Source organism: Anguilla rostrata, chromosome 11 (genome assembly GCF_018555375.3).
Source record: "Anguilla rostrata isolate EN2019 chromosome 11, ASM1855537v3, whole genome shotgun sequence".
In the NCBI taxonomy this organism is placed as follows: Eukaryota; Metazoa; Chordata; class Actinopteri; order Anguilliformes; family Anguillidae; genus Anguilla; species Anguilla rostrata.
Window position 1 is genome coordinate 31,293,017 of NC_057943.1, and position 21,124 is coordinate 31,314,140.

General features: G+C 41.0%; 1 protein-coding gene across 2 annotated transcripts in view; it reads right to left on the reverse strand.

The window, feature by feature from the left end:
* Nucleotides 1-1,313: 1,313 nt before the first annotated feature.
* The window catches only part of LOC135234601 (LHFPL tetraspan subfamily member 4 protein-like), a 39,244-nt gene continuing 19,433 nt past the window's right edge, over nucleotides 1,314-21,124 (reverse strand). The window contains exons 2-4 of one of the 2 annotated variants that reach the window (XM_064299378.1): nucleotides 15,653-15,889; nucleotides 12,083-12,099; nucleotides 1,314-6,143 (exon numbers count right to left, since the gene is read on the reverse strand). In XM_064299378.1, the coding sequence (XP_064155448.1) occupies nucleotides 6,090-6,143; nucleotides 12,083-12,099; nucleotides 15,653-15,889 (308 nt within the window). In that variant the 3' untranslated portion in view covers nucleotides 1,314-6,089. The remainder of the gene's footprint in view (nucleotides 6,144-12,082; nucleotides 12,100-15,652; nucleotides 15,890-21,124) is intronic. The other variant, XM_064299379.1, reaches the window with a different exon arrangement.

Genomic DNA, 21,124 nt, shown 5'->3' on the forward strand with positions numbered 1-21,124 from the left:
TGCCCCTGAAGGGGGTGCTGTTACTTGTGGAGGCAGAGAATAGCCAGCTAGAAGACTCCATGCCCACACATCTCCTCCAAATCCCCCCTCTCGGTTTGATTGTGCACCATGGTGGGAATCACTGGACCGAGCACTAGTGGCATTGGCAGGATTATCTCACAACCAGTAACAGATTATAATCTAGTAATGGCAGACAGGTCAAAGCTATGTTGGAAAGTGATGCATATGTCAGTAATTCTATCCATTTCAGTGTAACACAGGCTGAGTTTGGCTGGGATCAGCTCAGGACTGAGTGTCTCAATTCTGTGGGATCCTGCAGAGGAAGGAAAGCAGAACCTCAGACATGGAGAATTGAGGGTGACTGAATCCCCAGACATGGAGAATCAGGGATAACTGGAAACCCCAACATGGAGAATCAGGGATGACTGGAACCCCAGACATAGCGAATCACGGGTGACTGAAACCCCAGTGTGGAATGAGAGCCTCTGCCCGACTTTTTGCGGCCCATTTAGTTGAATTTTTTCTTTTCCTCCCACATCATTGGCTTTTCACAAGGGCGAATCGTGAAACCAGAATGCGAGCATTTTATTCGGCCAGTACCGCAGTTGACAGACAACCTGCACGTATTACGCCCGCAAGGGAAGGAGGGATTCCCACAATTTTGGCCCTGCTCCTCCCCAAAACTTGGCCAGCTGGCACCCCTGCCACATTCATCATCGACACCGGGAACAGCAGCACCTACGTGCTTTTTTTGGATGCTTTTCAGGCAGTGTAGTTCCCTGCTCTTTTAATGACAATGAGCAGATTTGCTTCTCTTCTGGCACAAAAATGAAATTGCCTTGGGAGGAATGTGAATAATCTGTTCATGTAAACAGGTGCTAATGCAGGGCATGGGGTGGGGGTATGACTGTGCCAGAGCGAGCTGCCACTATTACAAATGAAATAGTTTCAGTACAACAACAGCTATAGTATTAGTAATAAAAAATAATAATAATATAAATAAAATAATAATGTTGTTTTAAATTATGTGTTCAGGCTCTGATGGCCTTTTCAGGGTTATCACACCCTGAAAACTGTGCTGTACAATAATTTGTATATTTGTCTATAAATTGCATTATCTATTCCCGATTATATATTTAATTTCAATATACTGAAACATTTTCTTTTTCTGTGAGGATTCTTCTGGATCTCTTTGTTAAATGCATCAATTTGTACTTTCTGAATCTTGAATTATAGTACAAATATATTTATCTGTAACATTATCTGCAACATTAATAAAATTAAGAGACAAACTGAAATAAAACACAGTGGTCTTCCTTCAAGTCAGACTTGTTTTATTCAAACTTTCCAATGAACTTTCATCAGACATGTCATTTTGGCTTCATGAGGTTGAACCACTTTCTCACAGTTTACCGGGGTACACGGACGGGGCTGCTCAGAGCATGATTGGTCTGATCACCGCCCCAATTTGAACTCCTCATGTGACGACACCCCTAATACATAGTGTGTCAGACTCACCACACGATTCTTAAATGCTACAGTATTTACTCTGTCAAACATCTTAGTTTCAAGCTTCCATTTCACATTACCAAGGTTTAAAGACTTAGAAATAATATACAGTTTAAATAAGCGAATGTCAAGTAAAAACTGCAGAATCCTGCAAGAAAGATGTTGTTATTCTCCAGTATTGGCATAAAATAATTTTCACCTGTTTTAATGACTTGAGTCAATTGTGCACAGATGTTTTGCCTTTAGCCACCATGTGTGGTCTGGAGAATGCATGTTCTTCACACCTTTATTTGATAAAAAATAAAAATAAATAAACAACAGCGAACATGTGAGAAGTGATAGCAGTCATCATGTCTTGCTTCCGAAAGACAATCTCTCATAAATATCTCCATTTCATAACACCAAAAGACAGCACAGCATCTCCTCAAAGTAAATAACATTTACTCAAAGCAAAAATTAAAATATATGTATATATATATATTACTCAATTCATGTTATACATAGTCAATAATACATAAATGAAAAATAATTTCCACAGTTTTTGTATCTCATTTTGGCAAAGTCCTTTTTTTAAAAAACTGATTACAATTCTGGAAAAATATTAGAACAAAAACAAATGAAGATATGGATGTTCACATTGTTAATGAAGAAATATCTCAGGCTCTCTCATACATGCACATATCTTATGTGTGTGCTTGTTTGTTTAAGATCTCTAATTCAGCTCTTCAATGCTGCTGAGATTCCTTCAGCAAGTTATTTATGATGGATGTTGATGGATATTTCCAAGAGACACATTGGACATAAAATATGTATTATAATGACCTATTTACAGTTGTCAAACATTTATTGGCATTATTGTTAACATCATATTTTGGCACATCTGATTGACTGTGTTTGTCTTACAGTGTGGACAGGTTGCCTGAAGGGCAGTTTTTTAAAATGTATATATTTCTTTATTTATAGTGTGAACCACAAGTAAATTCTTCAATTGCACAACTCCCACATAACTTCTAAGTATCATTCCTACGTACTCCAGCACATAACCACAGCTCTCTTTGCGGTCCTTTTGACCATCTAATAGTTTATTGGCTTACACAGGTTACACCAGGTTACACCCCCCCCCCCACACACACACACTAATCCATCTAGACACTGAAACTGGACCACTGTTTATCTGAAACCATTACGTATCTGCCAAAACTACATGGTCCTACAGCTTGATTAGCTAAAATCCATTTTCTCACTCGGGCAAGAATTCTCATTGCAAATGAATCACAGGTGAACTTTTCATTGGAGAATGCGAGACAGTATTTGTGACCCATGCGTTTCATTGATGTAGCTTCTACGTGCATGGCTGAAATGGTCCTTACTGTGAACACTTTGGACCATTGCTGTATTTCTTCCTTCTATAAATCTGTCGAAATATCACATCCCCTTTATCATTCAAACTGTTTCCAGCCCCCTGGGGGAAAGATCCTGAGGCACCTTGTGCTGCTTAAGTCATTGTTAAATCAGTACTATACATGTTAGCAAAATACCATAGAACTACAGCCCCATGCCACTGACTATTAAGGGGGCAGCAGAGATACTTAGGCACATATTGTCCCAAAATGAGTGATAACATTAAGATATAAGATATTTGAGTGTGAAAACGTACATTTCTCAATAAATGGCAATATATTAATAAAGTCAATTAATCAGTGGCACCTCCAATATGCATAAAATGTACCTTCTAGAATAAGATTTAAGATAAAATAATTCATTTATCTAGTATATTCAACAGAATGTTATGCTGAAATTGCTTTTATGAACATTTCATTTTATTACTGTCAAATCAGAATACTGTTTTTAATACCAATACTGTTTTAACCAAAAAAAAAAAACGATTTTGATTATATTTACTGTAAACATTTTGTAAACATTGTATCAAATGGGATGCATATATTTGCACTGCTGTGGTGCTTTGAAACTAGTAGTCATTATAGCTAAAGATGTCAATTTTTCTATTAGTTTTAAACATTGAATTGTGACACATTACTCATATTGACTGAAACAACCCAGGGTCATCTTCAAGTTTGTAATAGAGGTATTCTCATCTGCTATGGTATTTCCACACCTTGAGTCTCCTTACCATTTTCGCTCTGGAATTTTTTCAAAGTCTGTGAAAGTGTACTTGGCACTCTCTTGACAAAATGTTGCTGTATTTTTATTGGTTCGAGGAAACTTGTGCTGCTGTCGAACATTTTCCTGTCAGATCCGTTTATTTCATCACCTCACTGCTGCCAGAGAGACGAGGAGGGCTGTCTTGCTCGATTTCTCTCAGGGAATGATTTCTCGCTTTAGCTCAGTCGTAATGAGTCTGCCCACTGTACTGATAGAAGGAACAAGGTGCTTTTTGAAAGTCCCTTTATCAGCGATGACACAGGCATGCCACTGACAATACTCTTATCATTTATATTCATTGTGTTTGTATATTCCTGAAGTAATGTAAGAAACCGTAAGGATCAAAATGGGACGTTTAACTCCTTGCATTATAGTGATGTTCCATTCGGCTTTGAAAGGCTGCTACGGTCTCGAAATCCACCCGCAAATCTGGGCGAGATTCCCGAAAAAACTTTCAGATTAGCTCAGAGAAGCAGGAGTGGAAGAGTGCAAAGGAATATGTATTCTGTGCTCATGAAAACGTATCTTTAATGTCCCTTAACCTCGTACGCCATGGTTTGCAGGCTGGAAATGCTCTTCAGGGTTCATGTAAAATGAGCCGTTAGTGTTTCTTACTTTTTTCTTATTTGTTTACAGTGCAACTTCCTGAGAGATTGCTCTGATCTACAAATACATATTAAAACTATGAGACTCAGTCTATTGAGTTGTACTAACAAAACTTAGAACACAAAGGCTCAGTCATCCAGGAGATGCTATTATAGCATAACAAACTGGATTCTTGTGACATTGTCTGTCTATACGGCTCATCTAAAAGTTGAAAATGTATTATCACAGAATCCAGATACAGATAATTTAAGACACAGGCAAACAGATTTGCTTCTTTATTATTTAAAGAAATGTTTAATTGCATCGGTTAATAAAAATTAATCTGTGTGTTCTGAACGCAGTTGGCAACCTTATTCTACTACTACAGTACTTATCTCTCTAGACTACTAGAAAACTGTTCTCAGTTATTTTTTTAATTTAAAATTTTTTGGTTTCATGTTCTTCTATGTGGGTCTTAAATTTGAGCTTACAAGAAGTCCCACTGCAGGATTCCTGCGGCCCCTCATGCATTTCTGTGGTGCTGCGGAGACAGGTTGGGAGACCTGCATAACGTTGGGACGTGAAAGCCAGACATGGGGGGAAAGCGCGAAAGCCAGTCGGGACAGCACAGTGTGTGTTGGTCGCTGTAACTGTGTCAGGTGGAAGGTGGGAGGATGTCCATGCACACAGAAAAAAATACCCCCCCCTCCACCACCACCACCCCCGACGGAATTTGGAGCATGGAGAGCTTTCCTCTCAGGCAAACATCAAATAGGTTTGCACCAGTCAGAAATCACCATTGGCTGGCAAGCATTGCCCCACCACCCGCCCTCACATTTGGGTAATAACCACATTAAACAGAAGAAACCATTGCTGACTGAAACAAAACCATGAACTGAAAGCAAAGGATGTCTCAAAAGGAAATCCGCCAGGCTACATTAGTCCTAAATCGGGGTTCAGGGGGATGGCTTGATTCGCCGACATGTCTTTTCCAGTGCGGTACCCTTCGGTAGTGCAAGACCTTCCTTTGGAACTGGAGGTCAAGGGTCAGATGGAGATTAGGTCCGGAAAAGAAATCACTGGTTCTCAGTGCATTTCCTAAATCTGTACTTGGAACCCCCGATGGAGACCAGATCACATGATGTAAAGCATTGAAGTAGGCTTTCTAAAGGATTGTTTTAGGGTGCAGAAAATGCATACACTTCTTACCCTGTTTTTCTTGTGTTTTCTTTTGTGTTCTTCAGAAAGGTGTCAGTTACAGTATTTGCAGCTGACAAGCATTGATCTTAGTTCTTAGAGAGCAGGCTTTCCGTCAGGCAGCAGTCTTCTTTGAAGCATAATCTCCTAAACTACATGGTGCGCTGTTTAAATTTTTTGTTCTAAATTAGCACCAGTGTGCCTGCAGTTAGTTGGCAACGATAGCTTTTCTCCAACAAAGTCCCTTTTTAAAAATCTGAAAACAAAAAAATCTGCAAGTTAAGTAACGGACAAGTAAGAATGACAGAACACTGCTGCAGCGAAGAAGTAATCAGCGTCATTGATAGTCATAGAAATAGCATTTAAGTCCTGTACTGTGTTTCCAAGGGTCTACTCAAGGGGATTATTTTTCTGAAGCTGTTGTGGTTTGTTTATTTGCTTTATCTATTTCTTTTCACACCTTTCTGTATTTAATAATTTTGTACTTGGTTTGTTTTTTAAACCAGGATGTCACAAACAATTGTCTTCTGGGTTCACAAGCAAAAGTTGTCTGGTGTTTGACCTGAGGACCAGATGGGGGGTGGGGGGTTGGAAGCCCAGGGGACAGGGAGGCGGTGGCGGAGAGAGGGGTCTGCTCAGCGGTACTGACGGACTCTGAAATTCGGGTCTCTGCTTCCTCGTACTTCAATCTGAAAAAGCAAACAGCATACAGAGGAGGAGTGAGTCAGTATTCTTTCCAATCGCTTATTTTTACCTCCTTGCATCCTTTCCTAGCTTCCTTAGTTCCACCCAATGAGGATGCCAGGAAAGGCCACAATGCAGTGCAAAAGCCACATGGTACCGGTGCTGTTTAACCCCTCCCATGACCCCTAAAAATATTAAACGGCAAGCAAAATAAATACTGAAGTAGGCCACATCGACTACACACAAGCATTTGGCATTTGTGCAGTCCAGGAATGTGAGAGAGTATGTTCCTGCACAACAGTAGAATGGCTGGCAACAGGAAAATAAAATGACATGCAAATTTATTTGCTGTGGAGCATAACGATATTTTAGCATCCTTTCTTCCCACCTGAAAACCAACACATTCTAGCTGCATTGCAAATTACACTTGCATTCACATTTAGGCACTTAGCAGACGCTATTAGCAGAGCTCTTACCTTAGTGTGCACCCAAACTCAAGGGTCCGTTATTTGTCCGATAGTTGCTGTTAATACAAAACTACTTTACTTGTAGGTTTATGTTTTTAATATCTTTTATTAAACATTATTAAACACCTACAAAATAAACATGATAGTAAGTGTAAAAGGGAGACCGAGAATGCAATGCTTCAAGAAGCAAATGGGTTTAATACAGTATAGTTTTAGATGTAGTATGGGTGGGGTTAGTAAAGTTTAAAAAAAATTAGGGTTCAGTATTAGCTCAATTTAAATATATCCATATCGCACTTATACAATACTTTGCAATTTTGCAGGTGGCTCTGCAGTGCCCCCTGGGGTATCAGTTGCATGGGTGGCATGCATAATAATTTGGCAGCCATACCAGACATGCCTGCCGAATTTCATCTGAGTTTTTGAGAATGGTAAAAGGATGTAAATGTAGTGAGAGCCAGAAGAAGAAGAAGAAGAATTCTAGCAAGAACAACAGGGGTCCTACGCACACTTGGTGCTTAGCCCCCTAATAAACAGCCCTTTGCAAAATACATTAAGCGTTGCAGTAAGTGGAAAAAAAGGTGGGCGAAACGAGTGGATTTGAACAGAAAGCTAATAAACACACTGCCATTTTTATTAACTGGAGGCTCAGGCCCTTTATGGATTTTGGCAGGAAGAGGAGCCAGTAATTAAGCTAGTTTATGAGCCGGGCAGGAGGTAGGGTGTGCCCTGTCTGTCCGTGATTGAGTGCGGAGTCGAGCTGCCGCTCTTGTAGCCTTACATAACCGAGGCAGAGCTAGAGCTGCCGCTGTGAGCCGTAGGGGGAGAAAAGCTTATTTTAAGGCCTGTGTAACCAGGTTACATATTGCGGGCACCAAAAAGTAAAAAGAGAATAAGGCAAAGTAACGACGCTGCACGGATAGTAATTACTACCCAATGAAACCGCACTGGGATACATCAAAGGGCAAGAAATGTGTTTGAGCAACGTACTGGGCATTGTGCAGCCTCAGATGTGAAGTTACGCCACAGTGATTATGTTTAATTATTCATTCTCTGCAGGCCTCAGTGTGTGCATGTTTAATTAATGAATCCTGTAAGCTCTGCAGCTGCAACAATAGTGTTGGGAACCGGAACGTAGCGTGGGGTTTATTTTGGGCTGAAACAAAAGGAGCCTTTTCTTAAAACCTCTCCGTCGCTTTTGTTCAAGTACTGTAACGAATGTTTACTTGCAGTCAGCGCAATGTCTTTTCTGATATTTTCCTACGTTGGGACAGGTAGAAGAAAATAAATGCACAGACAAAATGCAGTCATGGGATTCGCTGCTGCGGCCCCTTCTCCTTGACCGCGAAAACAGATCTCAGCTATGGCTTCTGCACTGTCTGTGAGCGAGGATCATCCTTCACAAATCGTCACTGAATTTTGATATGTAACAGTTTGTTAAAATGGATTCTGCTCTGGGGCAGCTGTAACGCAGTGTGGAACGCTTGACCCATTTGCTCACATGAACCACAGACAAATTTGCGCAATTAACCCAAAGTGAACAGTCGAACCGTCAGTAATAGTGAATCTACTGCGATCCACGCATTTTCTGAACTGCTTAGTCCTGGTCAGGGTCACAGAGGGGGCAAAGGGGGTGGGGGTGGGGGTGGGGGGTGGAACCTATCCCAGCATGCAGTGGGCAAGAGGCAGGAATACACCCTGGACAAGTTGCCAATGCATCACAGGGTGGGCCCACACACCATTTACTCACACATTCATACATATGGGCCATTCTGAGTCTCCAGTTAGCCAGTTAGCATATCTGTGGATTGTGGGAGAAAATCAGAGTACCCAATAGAAATCTACGTGGACAAGGAGAGGACATGGTAACTCCACAGAGAAAGGTACTTGGTCAATTCAATTCATGAAGGCTGCTGAATTACAATGTATGGCAATGGTAGCAATTATGGTAGCAGGGGAAATTATGATTGACAAGTGTCATAAAAGCATCAAGGGTCACTATGTGTAGAGGGTATGGACTATTCGTCTTGCACTTAATTTCTCACCCTACAGGCCACACACAGTACTACAGGAGAGCTAGCGACTATTTTACAAACTACAGGCCACAAACAGTACTACAGGGGTTCCAATTACTATTTCAGTAATAGTAAGAGTAGTACACTCTCACTCCCACTGCCCTATCATTAGCTTCAAGTCACTTTTTCCCACAATGCTGTTTTCTGAAAAAATTGTGTAGTTTGTGATTATGTGCAAAATTTCCCCTGAAGTCTATGAATGTTCTGTGGAAGGGGTAGTTGGTGATTCAGAGGAAGAAGCTGAGGTTTTGGGTGGGGAGGGGGGTTGTTGGTGGGTGCAATTACCGTAGGCAGGGTGTATCTCTGTGCCAAGGGGAAAGTAATTAATTTGGAAGGGGTGTCGTTCTGTAGTCAGCGGGGTGGGGCGGGGGATCTTTATTGTGCCATTGAGGATGCAATTAAAAATCTGAAGAATTTGCCTGTCTGTGGGGGCTCATGCACCAATGAGCTCCATACACGGATGGATTTCCTGACGCTTCAGAAAGCAGTTTCCTAATACAGCAACAACTATGAGCAAGTGAGGGCTTGTGGGGACCTAGTCCTTACAAGACCAGAACACACAAACAAATATTCACCTTCAAAACTCACTCAGTTTTTTTGTGCTGAGTGATACCAATAAATAAAAATATTCATAAAGCCCATGACTGAGAGCGAAGAGAGAAAACAAACATAACCTTGTAAGAAAAATAGTAACTGTCCATTTGGTTCTTCTTTGTAAATCTAAACTATTTTTATTCCTGCAGCTAAACTGATCTGTGGGTCCCTGCTGACTAAGATGTGTTGACTTTGCAACTGTAAACAGCAGAGATATCTCTCGCACAGCAGAGCAACCCAAGTACACCATCTGCTGTCATCGTCTGTTAGTTCGGACCGAACACATACCATATGGAATTTACAGTCCCGTTGTATAATACGAAAACCTTCTTCATCATCATCAACAATAACAACATTGAATAATACTAACAGTTACTACTAATAATATATTCATCATCAACAACTAATAATAAAATAACAGTTGTTTGCTTTTTTGGAATTTATTTCTGAAGAAACAAAATCCTGACAAAATGGTTTCAAACTCTAACTGTAACAGTAGGAACCGTGGCCAGGGAGTAGAATGGACTGCTTCTATATTGATGACAACACAATGGAGACAGTAGTCAGGGAATAGAACAGAATACCTCTTTACTGATGACAGCACAGTCGAGACAGTAGTCAGGGACTGGAATGGAATACCTCTTGGGTTTTCATGTTTCAGTCACATTATGAGGTTCTAGGGTTCCAAAATTAACAGCAGCAACAACATGGACTGTGACAACAAGTGTTATGTAACAACTGGGAAAGGATTATCAGATGCTAACTCTAACTAGCACAACCGGATGAGTCATCCTGTAAGATCCTGTACAGTTAATAAATATGCAGCTCTGAAATAAACAGATACGTTCATGAAGCCAAAAAAAAAAAAGAACAATGCTGGGATCCCTCAGAGAGGAAGGCATGTATCAGCATATTAATAATTGGCTAATATAGCAATACTCCTGCCAGAGCAGGTGTCAAATTTGGCAAGGAAGATGGGCGACAGAGCCAGAGAGGAGGTCTCCGCATTCCTGCGCGGAACATGCAGCGAAGCGCCGAGACGCCATCTGGAACATTCCCTCTGCCCGTCTCGTTTGCGTCAGGAGGCTCGCCCAGGAACCTACGCTCCTCTCTACGGGCGGCCCAGAATCCTCCTTTTCCGACGAAACAAATTAGCGAAAGAACCCGAGGCGCTTATCCACAAATGTTTACGGCCAGGCTTCCTGCCCGTTGAGACTGCGCAAAGCCCCCGCAGAGAAAGAGATGAATAGCTGGAATCCTCAGAAGTTCTTACAATTTATTAGATTTCAGACCTGGAAAATAAATTCCAGGCGCAGTTTATACCGAAAGTACTCCTGAGGCTTGTGTCTCTGCGACGTCCTTTCCCTCAACAAAATATATTGCTGCCACAGCTCTTCCTGTCCATTAATTAATAGTGAGAACTTTGGCTCACACAGATCAGGGGAAAAGACAAATAGTCCAATCTGCAGTTTCCAGAAAGAATGGCTCTGCAGATCAGAGACTGAACTCACCGGTCTGAAACGAATGGCTAAACTTCTTGCTTTAAGGTTCTCCGGGGCTGCTTTTAATTCCGATGCTGATGGTAAAAGACAGGACTGGGAGAAATCTCAATTCTTAGATACGCCAGAGCAAATTCCTTATAAACACAGTTACTGCATTGTCTATGCATGCAAATTCACAAAGCAAGGATTACCTCTAAAAATTATCACGCCCAGTAGTGTACTGAGACATTTTTAATTTTATTTTCTGTCTATATTAATCTCAATTTCTCGTCTTCTTATCCTTAAACATCAGCTACAATAAGGAATAGATTAATATTGTTTCAGCATGTGCAAACAGCGAGGACATGAGAATTGTTTATAATACGGTCTAGGGTATTCTTTTTTTAGATTTGTAATTCTTTATTCGTTAATCTTGAAGTTTAGTTCCAGAATCTTTCTGAAACCTGATGGTCACATGCCGCATGACGATCCTGAGAGGGATGGAATAGCTGGACATAGGGAAATGTGGAAAGTTTCACCTGCTTTTAATTGTGAAAGAAAGAGAGAGCATATTTAAATGGATCCTGGGGAAAACCATGAACTAAAATAACTAAAAGAATATAGTTGCAAGCAGTGATGTTGGGGCCCAAGCACCTATGGCACATTGGGAGTATTTTGTCATGGACTGCAAACCTAATCTAAATACCATCCATACCAACTTTGGTGCATATTGGATGCAAGGGTACATCTGTAATAATTATTTAGAAAATTGCAATTTTGAAGTGGTGTCAAATGCAAGCTTTGACACCTCAGAAATGTTCCATTCCCAATATTTCCTAATCCTACAGGTTCAAAACAATGAGTACTCTCAACAGCCAATAGAAACTGAGAACTTCAAGGTAGTCAGTTCATCGAATTTTGGGGGAAGCCATTTTTATTGCTGTGTAGCACGCTGTTGTTTAGTGTGACATGTAACATGATGTTGTGTAGTGTGATATTGTGTCGTGAGATGTTTCATGTGAAATTTTTTGTGTGAATTTATAGCTGTATGTGCTTTCCTCATCATGATCATGTTTCAATGTTGATCACTGGCTAAATGAGGAAGTGGGAAGAGGTTCCACAAGGGTGACATGCATTGGCATGTCAAGGATCGGACATGTCGAAGGTTTGTGACACGCTACATCTACTATTCACCCAGACAGTGTCTCAGCTAATGCAGCCGTACAGCAACCTCACGGAACCCCACACACCAATGCACTGTACACCAGCACTGTTATACAACAGTCACAGACCACAAGGTACAGACCCACGGTGGCAGCCAACTTACCCTGGATACTGCGAAATCTGTAAAGACAGAATAGAAATTTTGTTTTAGTTTCAGGTGGCAAGATTCACGTAGGTGACCCTTCGGCGGGCTCGGGTTTAGACCCCATGAAACCCCTTGCTTCTCACTTGAAGTTGTCTCATAAAATTCAGATTTCAGAACCAGAGGAAGACATTTTATTACTTCAGAGAGAACAAAAGAAATAATTATCTGATGTCGGGGTCAAACAATTATTTATATTAAAAGGCACATTTACCAACCTTTGTTCTGTGAAAGCTGAATTTAGAATTCTTAAAACTAAGCAGATGTATTGTGAACACAAAAAAAGCCAAGTAGACTGTTAGCTTGGAGACTTGAATTTTGTATCTGGCTAATGTAAATGCAATTAGAAGCGACATCATTACAGATCCTGACAAGGTCTCTTCATGTTTCAAAGATTTCTACACCAAGTTATATTCTTCTGAGATATGCTTTGGCCCATGGTCAAAAAGTTTCTTGGGAAGCTAGATTTACAGAGACTTTCCAAAGAAAAACGCAATAATCTGGATGGACCCTTAAATTTGAAAGAACTGCAATCGGTCATTAAAACTATACAACCAAAGAAATTGGCTGGGATGAGTGAACTACCCCCAGAACTGTTTGTAGCAATGTGGGACTTAGTGGGCCTCTTATTTTGGAATCTTTTAACATTTACATAAAAATAGGGCCAGGATCAAAATGTTTTGCTAATTATGCTGCTGCTGAAGAAGGAGAAGGACCCACTGTCCCAGTTATCGTCCTATTTTATTTATTAATTCATATCTTGAATGGTTAGCTAAAGCATTAGTCAGGCATCACCATAACACCTTATCAGACTGGGCTCATGAGGGGGGAATGTGCTTCTGATGATCTGCAACGTTTATGTCATATAATGACACAGCTTCAGTCTTGTGCAGCTTTCTTTAGATGCTGAAAAGGCATTTGACCGCATTGAATGGAACTTATTTAGTTAGTTATGGAAAGATTTGGTTTTGGTTAGACCTTTATCAATACGGTTAACACTGTACATAGTAATCCCACAGCTATCGTCCAAACTGGCTCTATACAGTCCCTCCCCTTTTCACTAGACAGAGGCACGGAGCAAGGTTGCCTGTTATCCCCCTTGTTGTTTTGTTTATCTTTAGAACCCTTATCCCAAGATATATGACAGTGCTCAGAGTTGACACAGATCTGTATTAATGGCATAAAACAACATATTTCATTATTTGCAGACAGCATAGTGGTATTTCTGTCTGAGGTGTCAAATGATCTGCCAAAAGCTCTGGAGGTTCTCAATCACGATCGAAAAGCTTCTGGTTTTAAAATAAATTGGGGAACATCTATTCTTGTGCCTCATAATGAAAGTGCAAAGATTGTTAACTCCCGTTGCTATGACCCTCTGTACTACAGAGATCCTAAGATGTAGGAGGGCGTGCGGTACCCAATTTTCAATTATATTATTTAGCTTTCCAACCTCCAAACCTTAAGTGCTTGGCTGGACCCAGACTCGTCAGTACCATGGAGGAAAATCGAGTCCCCATTAGTCGGCCCCACCCTTAAAGATATTCCCTTCAACCCACCAAACAAAATCAATAAGTATTAGAACTGGGAATTAGTATTGCAACTGACCTATTATGTGTCACTCCTTAATAATATGGAAAAAAGCAGACAAGCTAATGGGGATAAATTCTCCTCTTACAAGACATTCACCAATCTGGAATAATACCTTTCTACTTTCAGGTGGTTAGCCATTTAGCCACCAGGGTGGTCATCTCGAGGGATACAAAGTCTCAATGCTATATTAAATATATCATCAAATTTTGATGATTGTGGGTTCCGCAGTGCAATCAAAATAAAGTTGTAACTACACTCCATGTGTTTTGGGAAAGTGCTATTCTCTCTGCTTTTTGGAAATTCATGGCAGATGTAACTTTCAATGTGACTGGAAGCAAGATTTATCCTTCATCTATGATATTTCTTTTTAATGATGGCACTAGCATAAACCTATCTGTCCCACATCGTAAATTTTTACTGGCACCACTTAGCGCTGCAAAAACAAACAACAACAGTGATTCCAACCTGCTGTACCACTGGCGGGAACATGGTTCTTACATCTTCAGGCATTTTAAAACATTATAAAGATCCACTGCCAAATTGCATGGTGCTGTGTTTTCAACAATTTCTGGATGGTCACGTGTGATTGAATCTGCATGAGATGTGATGATCGATTAATTATGACCTTGAACACCCCTGTACCATGTACTCTTTGTCGTGTATATTTTTCCTCTGGAACGTCTTTGTTTTTTTTTTTTTCTTTTCTGTTTTTGTTCATATTTTTCTAGCAAACTCAATAAAAAGTGATTCATAAAAAAAGGTTTAGACCCAATCTCCTGCTGTAGGCAGACCTCTAATTAGACTGCTAATTTCGAGGCACACCCTTGTTCTTCCTTAAGTATAATAACTGGGGAGTACATGGGCTCATTCCTTTGATGCAGATGATTGCAGGTATGGTGATACATCCTCAGGATGATGCACACCCACCTTTTAAAAAGGTTGCTGGGGCACCACATGTACTCAATGGTATAATAATAAACGGATACGAGGAGCAAAATTCAGCAGAGGTGCTTAGGGATATTATTAATCATCTCCACTAAAGGTAAGGCACACGGTGCACTTCCGTGCTACCAGAGTAACCCCAAAGCTCATATTTCACTACAGTAGTGCAGTTTTATCATGTTCATTATTTTATTAATGATGGAACACCTGAAACAGGTGCCTCCACCTTTTGGCTGAACAGCATTCCATTGGTGGAGGAGGAAACTACAAACTATGAACCAGAGATTTGGAAAGCTTAATAAGACAAAATCAGACATCTGTGTGTGTGTGCATGTGAATGTGTGAGTGTATGTGTATGTGTGTGTCCGGAAGTGTGTGTGTGTGTGTGTGTGTGTGTGTGTGTGTGTGTGTGTGTGCGTGTGTGTACTACATTGCAAAACGAAGGAATGACTCACATGGGCATCGCATCTAGGGAACATGATAATGATAATTTTTGGATATTTTTTTACAAAGTAGTTTGAGCTACATTTTTTGAGTAATTGTAGTTTTGCAAGCTGCATTTCCCTTTAGGGTAGCTTTGCTGTAATTAAACAACTTTCAGTGTGAAGTAATTTATAGTTTGCACAACTGCGTTTTCAGAGCAGTAGTTTCCCCAACACTGACCTCTACAAGGTGCTCACAGAATTAGCTAACTAGCATTGGAATAACTTCCTTGTGTGAAATTCCCATCGTAAAATGACTTTAAGTCGCAGTGAAAAGTTTCTTTTTAATCTAGAAAATATGCTTTTTGAAAATGCTACAGTGCAAAGAGCAAGCGAGAATGCATGCGCAACCCAGACATCTCTCAGCACTACAGCAAGAGAACAGAATTACTTTTCTGTCCATTTGTGGAAACGTGCTTAAAATGTGTAGCTTCTGACTCCAATCATTAATAGTGAACAAAAAAATAAAGATTAAACAGTGCAGTAATTTATCTGCTGGGCACCAACAGCCTCTGACCTTTGTTGTCGGCCTTGACCTCGTCGAGGAGGAAGTCGTTCTGCCGGTTCCCGAGGACGAAGGCCAGGAAGGAGAGGATGAGGGCGTCCAGGATGCCGATGATGGCCAGGATGTAGGCCCAGCGCACCGAGCAGTTCCCCAGGGTGTACTTCCCCGTCTCCTCCCCGCACATGTCCCGCACCACCTCAGAGTCCCAGCCGTCTGGGAAGATCATGCACCCCAGGACCAGGCACACCGCTGCCGGGGGCAGGGGATGGGAGGGAGAGGGGTCAGAGAAGGGGAGGAGGGGGGAGAAGGGGAGGAGACTTAGCCAAATGCACAGGTGAGCAGTCATGTTCTAGCATTTATTTTGACCAAACACCTCACCCTATACCAGGGTCTGCTGCAGGGGTGTTTTTAACCCTTTAAGGTGTGAGATTAAAATGTTCTTAACCAAACATTCTAAATGCTGATGTAACAATCATTACTGGCAACTGCCAGCCATGGAGTTCTAAAACATTGCCTTAGAGTTCTGAAAAATACAAAATACATTCCAAAAAATCCTACTCTCCAAAGGGTGAAAAGGGTTAAATCCGATGTTTTTAAAAGCTGTCAAATGTTGCCATCGTCCAAGGTGAGTAGAAAAGCAGCCATTTCTGAATTGCGTGACAGTTTTTATTCTAATCAAAAAGTTGGTCCTTTCAATCTCCCTCTGGGATGTAGATGAGACAGTCAAGCAGGTTGTCCTTGATTAAACATCAATAATGATGGATAGAGAGGGAGAAAGCTGGGATTGAACAGGACCAGGGAAATTATTGATGGGGAGAAAGATCTGAAGAAAGAGCAATAAGATGAAAGTATAAAGAAAGCAAAGGTATATGATTCAGAGATCACAGAAGACAGGCAGAACTAGAGCAGGCCCTCAGTCTCAAGGGAATTCCTCCTCCCTTCCTATCAGAGTAAAACTCTACAGTAAGCAGCAGACATCTTTTTTGGGAGTACCTTAATTATATAACTTTTATATAACCTTGGCCCAGTTCTGATTTCATAGCCCATATGAATGCAGTTTAAATGCATTTTTATATTAATTTACATTTTTTACAACCTATTTGAATTCAGCAAATCAAAATGTGCATCGCCAAGCACCTTATAATACACACTATGCAAGCCACAAAAAAGACCTTGGTACCGTCAGAAAGCCAGCGGTCCACAGTGCTGCCAGAACAGCATTTTTTGTTGCTAAACAGCAAATTTTCCGACCCTGTCAATTCTTTCTAACATTATTTTTTTTCTCAGAAAGTGCCTAGTAATGATCTAGCGGTGCTCTTGAACAGTTTGAGAACAGAAAAAGTCAATTGATTTTCCCCCACAATGCACCTGTGCCGTTCGGTGCGGTCTGTTCAGCTTGTGAAATTGCGTGCTGTGCACTGTTGTGCTCCACTGGGACCGGCGCTCTGGGCCTGGGCTGACTGCGTCAGATAGAAGATGCACAGGTGCACAGACACGCAGCGTCCGACATCGCCGCGCGCGCAGCGACCTTGCGGTTCTAAACCTGCGCGTTCCGGAGGTCCCCTTAGGAACGGGGGCAGCCGATTTTGTGAGCTGCTGGAGAGCTGCACGTTATGCTTGGCTTGGTTTTAACACTCAGACCCAACACTCAGACCCAGGAGTTCAGGTGAGGAGAATTATCTGTGTAATCAGGCTTTCATTGAGCAGCTAAGTGCTGAGCAACAACAAACACCAGCAGACCCTGTGGCTCTCCTGGACTAGAGCTGGGGACCCCAGCAGACCCTGTGGCTATCCAAGACTAGAGATGTGGACTCCAGCAGACCTTGTGGTACTCCAGGACCAGGATTAGGGATCCCTGCACTAGGCCCTTGGATCACACGTTGAAATAGAAACACAAACTTGTGGAGAGTGAAAGTAAAGTAGTTTTGTTGTGGAATATATGGATCAGATTGCATGGGTGGGAAGGTCTGTTTCACTAAATAAGACCACAGGGCCCCTATAAAAATCAACATTGAAGTCAAAGGGATCTGTTAATACTGAAAGTATTATTTGTTTGTCAAACATCCTGTACAACAAATTTTTTCTTGCAGTTACTGTTCATCATGCCAAAAATAAGACAAACATGTCTTTAGTTCTCTAAAATTGTATGCTGACAATAAATACTCAGATTTCTGCTGCAAAGTATGCCATTTCCAAACACAACAGCTGGAAATTTTGATTGTGCCAGGTTTTTAACTTGTATCTATAAAAATCTATGTAAAGTTCGAAAGGTTTATTACAAAAAAAATTTATGCCACTTCCCATGAGGAACAGGCCATGAATATAAAAAGTGCAATCTATTTCTGCTTTAAATTTACTAGAATTTTTGTATTTGCTGCCACAAGTGAAGTACTCATTGATAGCCAACTTGAAAATAAAGGTTTTGATAGGTACAGTGCTGTGATAAAGTGCATGCCCCTGTTACATGCAGGTGCTTGATCTAACCCCCTACATGTGATCTGTGCTCTCTCTCTACCTGTGCTCCACCTTAACGAGCGGCTGATTGCCAGATTGGCTTCACCTGCCGGTGGCCCTACAAAAGGCCTGCTGCAGCTGAAGAGCAGGAGAAGCTCTTGTGGAGCAGTTTGTGGCTGGATCCTGTGCATGTTGTAGACTTGTGGCCTTGTTTGGGGATTTCTTTATGTATCGTGTTTGGACAGTGAATGTTCATTTTCTTTTATGTGCAGGTTTTAGGTCAGAGTAGGAAACCTGCAGAAGACTCACCATTTCTTTTCATCAGGAGAAAAATGACTATTTGTAGCAGATCAGGTTTAGTAGTCTTCTGTAGACCCTGCTTTGGCCTGACCTGTTTTGTCCAGCATCTACAACTGTTTGTAAATTACAGTTTTGGCTTTTTAGTTTTTGTGTGTCTTTATAATAAATGTTTGTTTGTAGTTTGTTTTGCCCTTTTTTTCTTTGGGCAGAAGGGGCTTTGTTGCGTTCCATGTCATACTGTCCTTGTTATTGTGTTGTGGGCAGACGTAGCAGCCCCGTTCCTGATTTCCTGCATTATCGCATATATGGCACTCGGAATGGATTCAGATCTTTGGCCAAAATGTAATATTAGAAAAAAAGATAACACAAAGTAAACTCAAAACAGTGGTGAATATTCCATTTTGTGTAAAGATCTGAAAACATGCAGTGTGACAAATATGCAATTACAGAGGAAATCAGGAAGGGGGCAAATAATTTTTCATGGCACTGTAGTTCCTCTAATTAGCTTGAACACCTGCGGTGATACTGTAGAGTTGAGCATATACTGTAAGACTGCCATCAGCATACAACACCATCTCACAGGCAATATGCCAGAATGATTGAATCTTTCATCCTCATCTTAACTAAAATGATGACTACAGATCTTTGCTGAATGTAGTTCCTGAATGATTTCAATCTATGCACCTCAAACGTCTGAAATAAGAGCGAAATACACTTCTACTCAAAGTTAAAATTTTTTAATAAAAAAAATCATCAATCACAGTCATGTTACTAAATCTTGAATTTGACATACCCCACAGTAGGGAGTTAATTCATGTCAACAATGAGCAATTTCAGTTTTGCAATCTGAAAATACAGTTATAAAAAATACAAGTTATTCTGGGACAAAACAACAGCTTTCCTAAGTTTTAACACCAAGCAATCTGTCAGTGCTGGGTGAAATTCAGCCTGCCGGTCCTAAAGTTACAATTTGTACAGTAGCCATGAGGTAGCGCCATAAAGAGCGGGTGACAGACCCAGTGATGTGGGTTATGGGGGAGGAGGGGGAGGTGGGTGCAGGGGCGTTTATAATTTAATAGCACATGTAATTCCTCTCCCTCCAAGGGCCATTAAAGAGAGAGAGGCTCATTAACCAGACAAATCAGCTCTGTCACACAGACGGGCATTTTACAGATTCTGCTGTGGCCCATGCAATTAAACAATGTGCTGTCTGCATCGCACGTCAGACGCTTACAGTCCGGAACGCATTCCGACGCACTGCAATGCCCAGGTTTGAGTAGGATGGGTGCGCGACTCAGAAGTTTTAGGAAGTTTTTTTAATTGGCTGTGTCTTATCACCATCCGCAGTCATTTCCCTTGTATGAAGCAGCTGTCAGAGCTGTATTTTCCACAATTAATTGAGGGTCATAGGACAGTTTTCTCTGCAGAAGCTATGCCCCCTACCCCATGGCTGCTCCCTGCCCCTGCTCTAAGCCTGCGTTCTACGTTCTGCCTGCTCGGGTGCTGATTTACGCCCCAGGTTGAACATCAATACTCACTACATAGCTTATTCTGGAAAGTGGTGATGCTTTCAAGTTTTTTTTCTAAATTTCTAACCCCCCCCCCGCCCCGACTCCTCATTTCTGAACTGGCGCCGAAAAACTTCAAAGACAGCAACGACGGTGGAGCCAACAGAGAGAAATAATTCTGAAAAATGCCGTGCTGCTTGTTCATCAGTTGGGACCCATTTTAGCCCCCCCCCACCTCTCCCTTTTGCAATTCCCATTGTTCCCCAATGCCCCCTTCTATTTTCCATATTTATATCATATTCATATTCATCATCTGCGCTCATTACCACAACCTCTGCTGTGCGTTCAGGTGAGCACAGACAAGAGTGTTCTGTGAAACACTGATGTCAGCAACTGCTTCTGATCACGGTGCAGTTTTCAAGTCCAGTTCCCAAAGACGAAAACTGAGCAGAACGCTTTATGTTTTATGTCTGTTTACTTATTTTATTTAACCTTTATTTAACCAGGAAAACCTTATTGAGATTTTAAAAAAACTCCCTTTCAAGTGTCCTGGCCAAGACAGGGAGCGTATACCGTGTGAATTACAGACAATAAAGATTACAGAACACAAGGTAACAAATTACACCAGGAAAAAGACAATCGCAGTCGTAAAAATAAGAAAGCCATCATTAAAGTACAGGAGCACACAGAGGCAGAGAATTTCCATGCACTTTCAACACCAGCAATAAGCTTAATTCTCTCCCAGTCGAAGCACAAAAGATCATGACAGAGTCCTTGTTTCACAAAATGTTTTATGTTACGCTTCATAATGATTTGTGGCTTGGTTTTAGGAAATTTTGTATTTCTAACGGTAGCAATAACACAGTGCTTACTAATGTAATTTGCAGACAGCAGCAGCTGAGTACTTATGAGGAGCATTTGTTAGGATTAAATCGATTAAGAATGAATTTTCAAGACATTTCAGATTAAATCAAGTCGGGCTGTCAACAACCTGGAAACATTTAGCTAGTCACAGCAAGCCTCAAAATCATCAGGCACGGAATGTAACCAGTTCCAATTAAAATATCCAATCATGACAATGTCATTGTAATTTTACAATTGTGCATGCAATTACTTTGTATTTCATTAAAATACATTTCATAAAAACATTATGCAACATATATACAACATGTCAGCCTTTTTAATGAAGGTTGTGGAGCAGGAAATTCATTTTCTTGCAAAG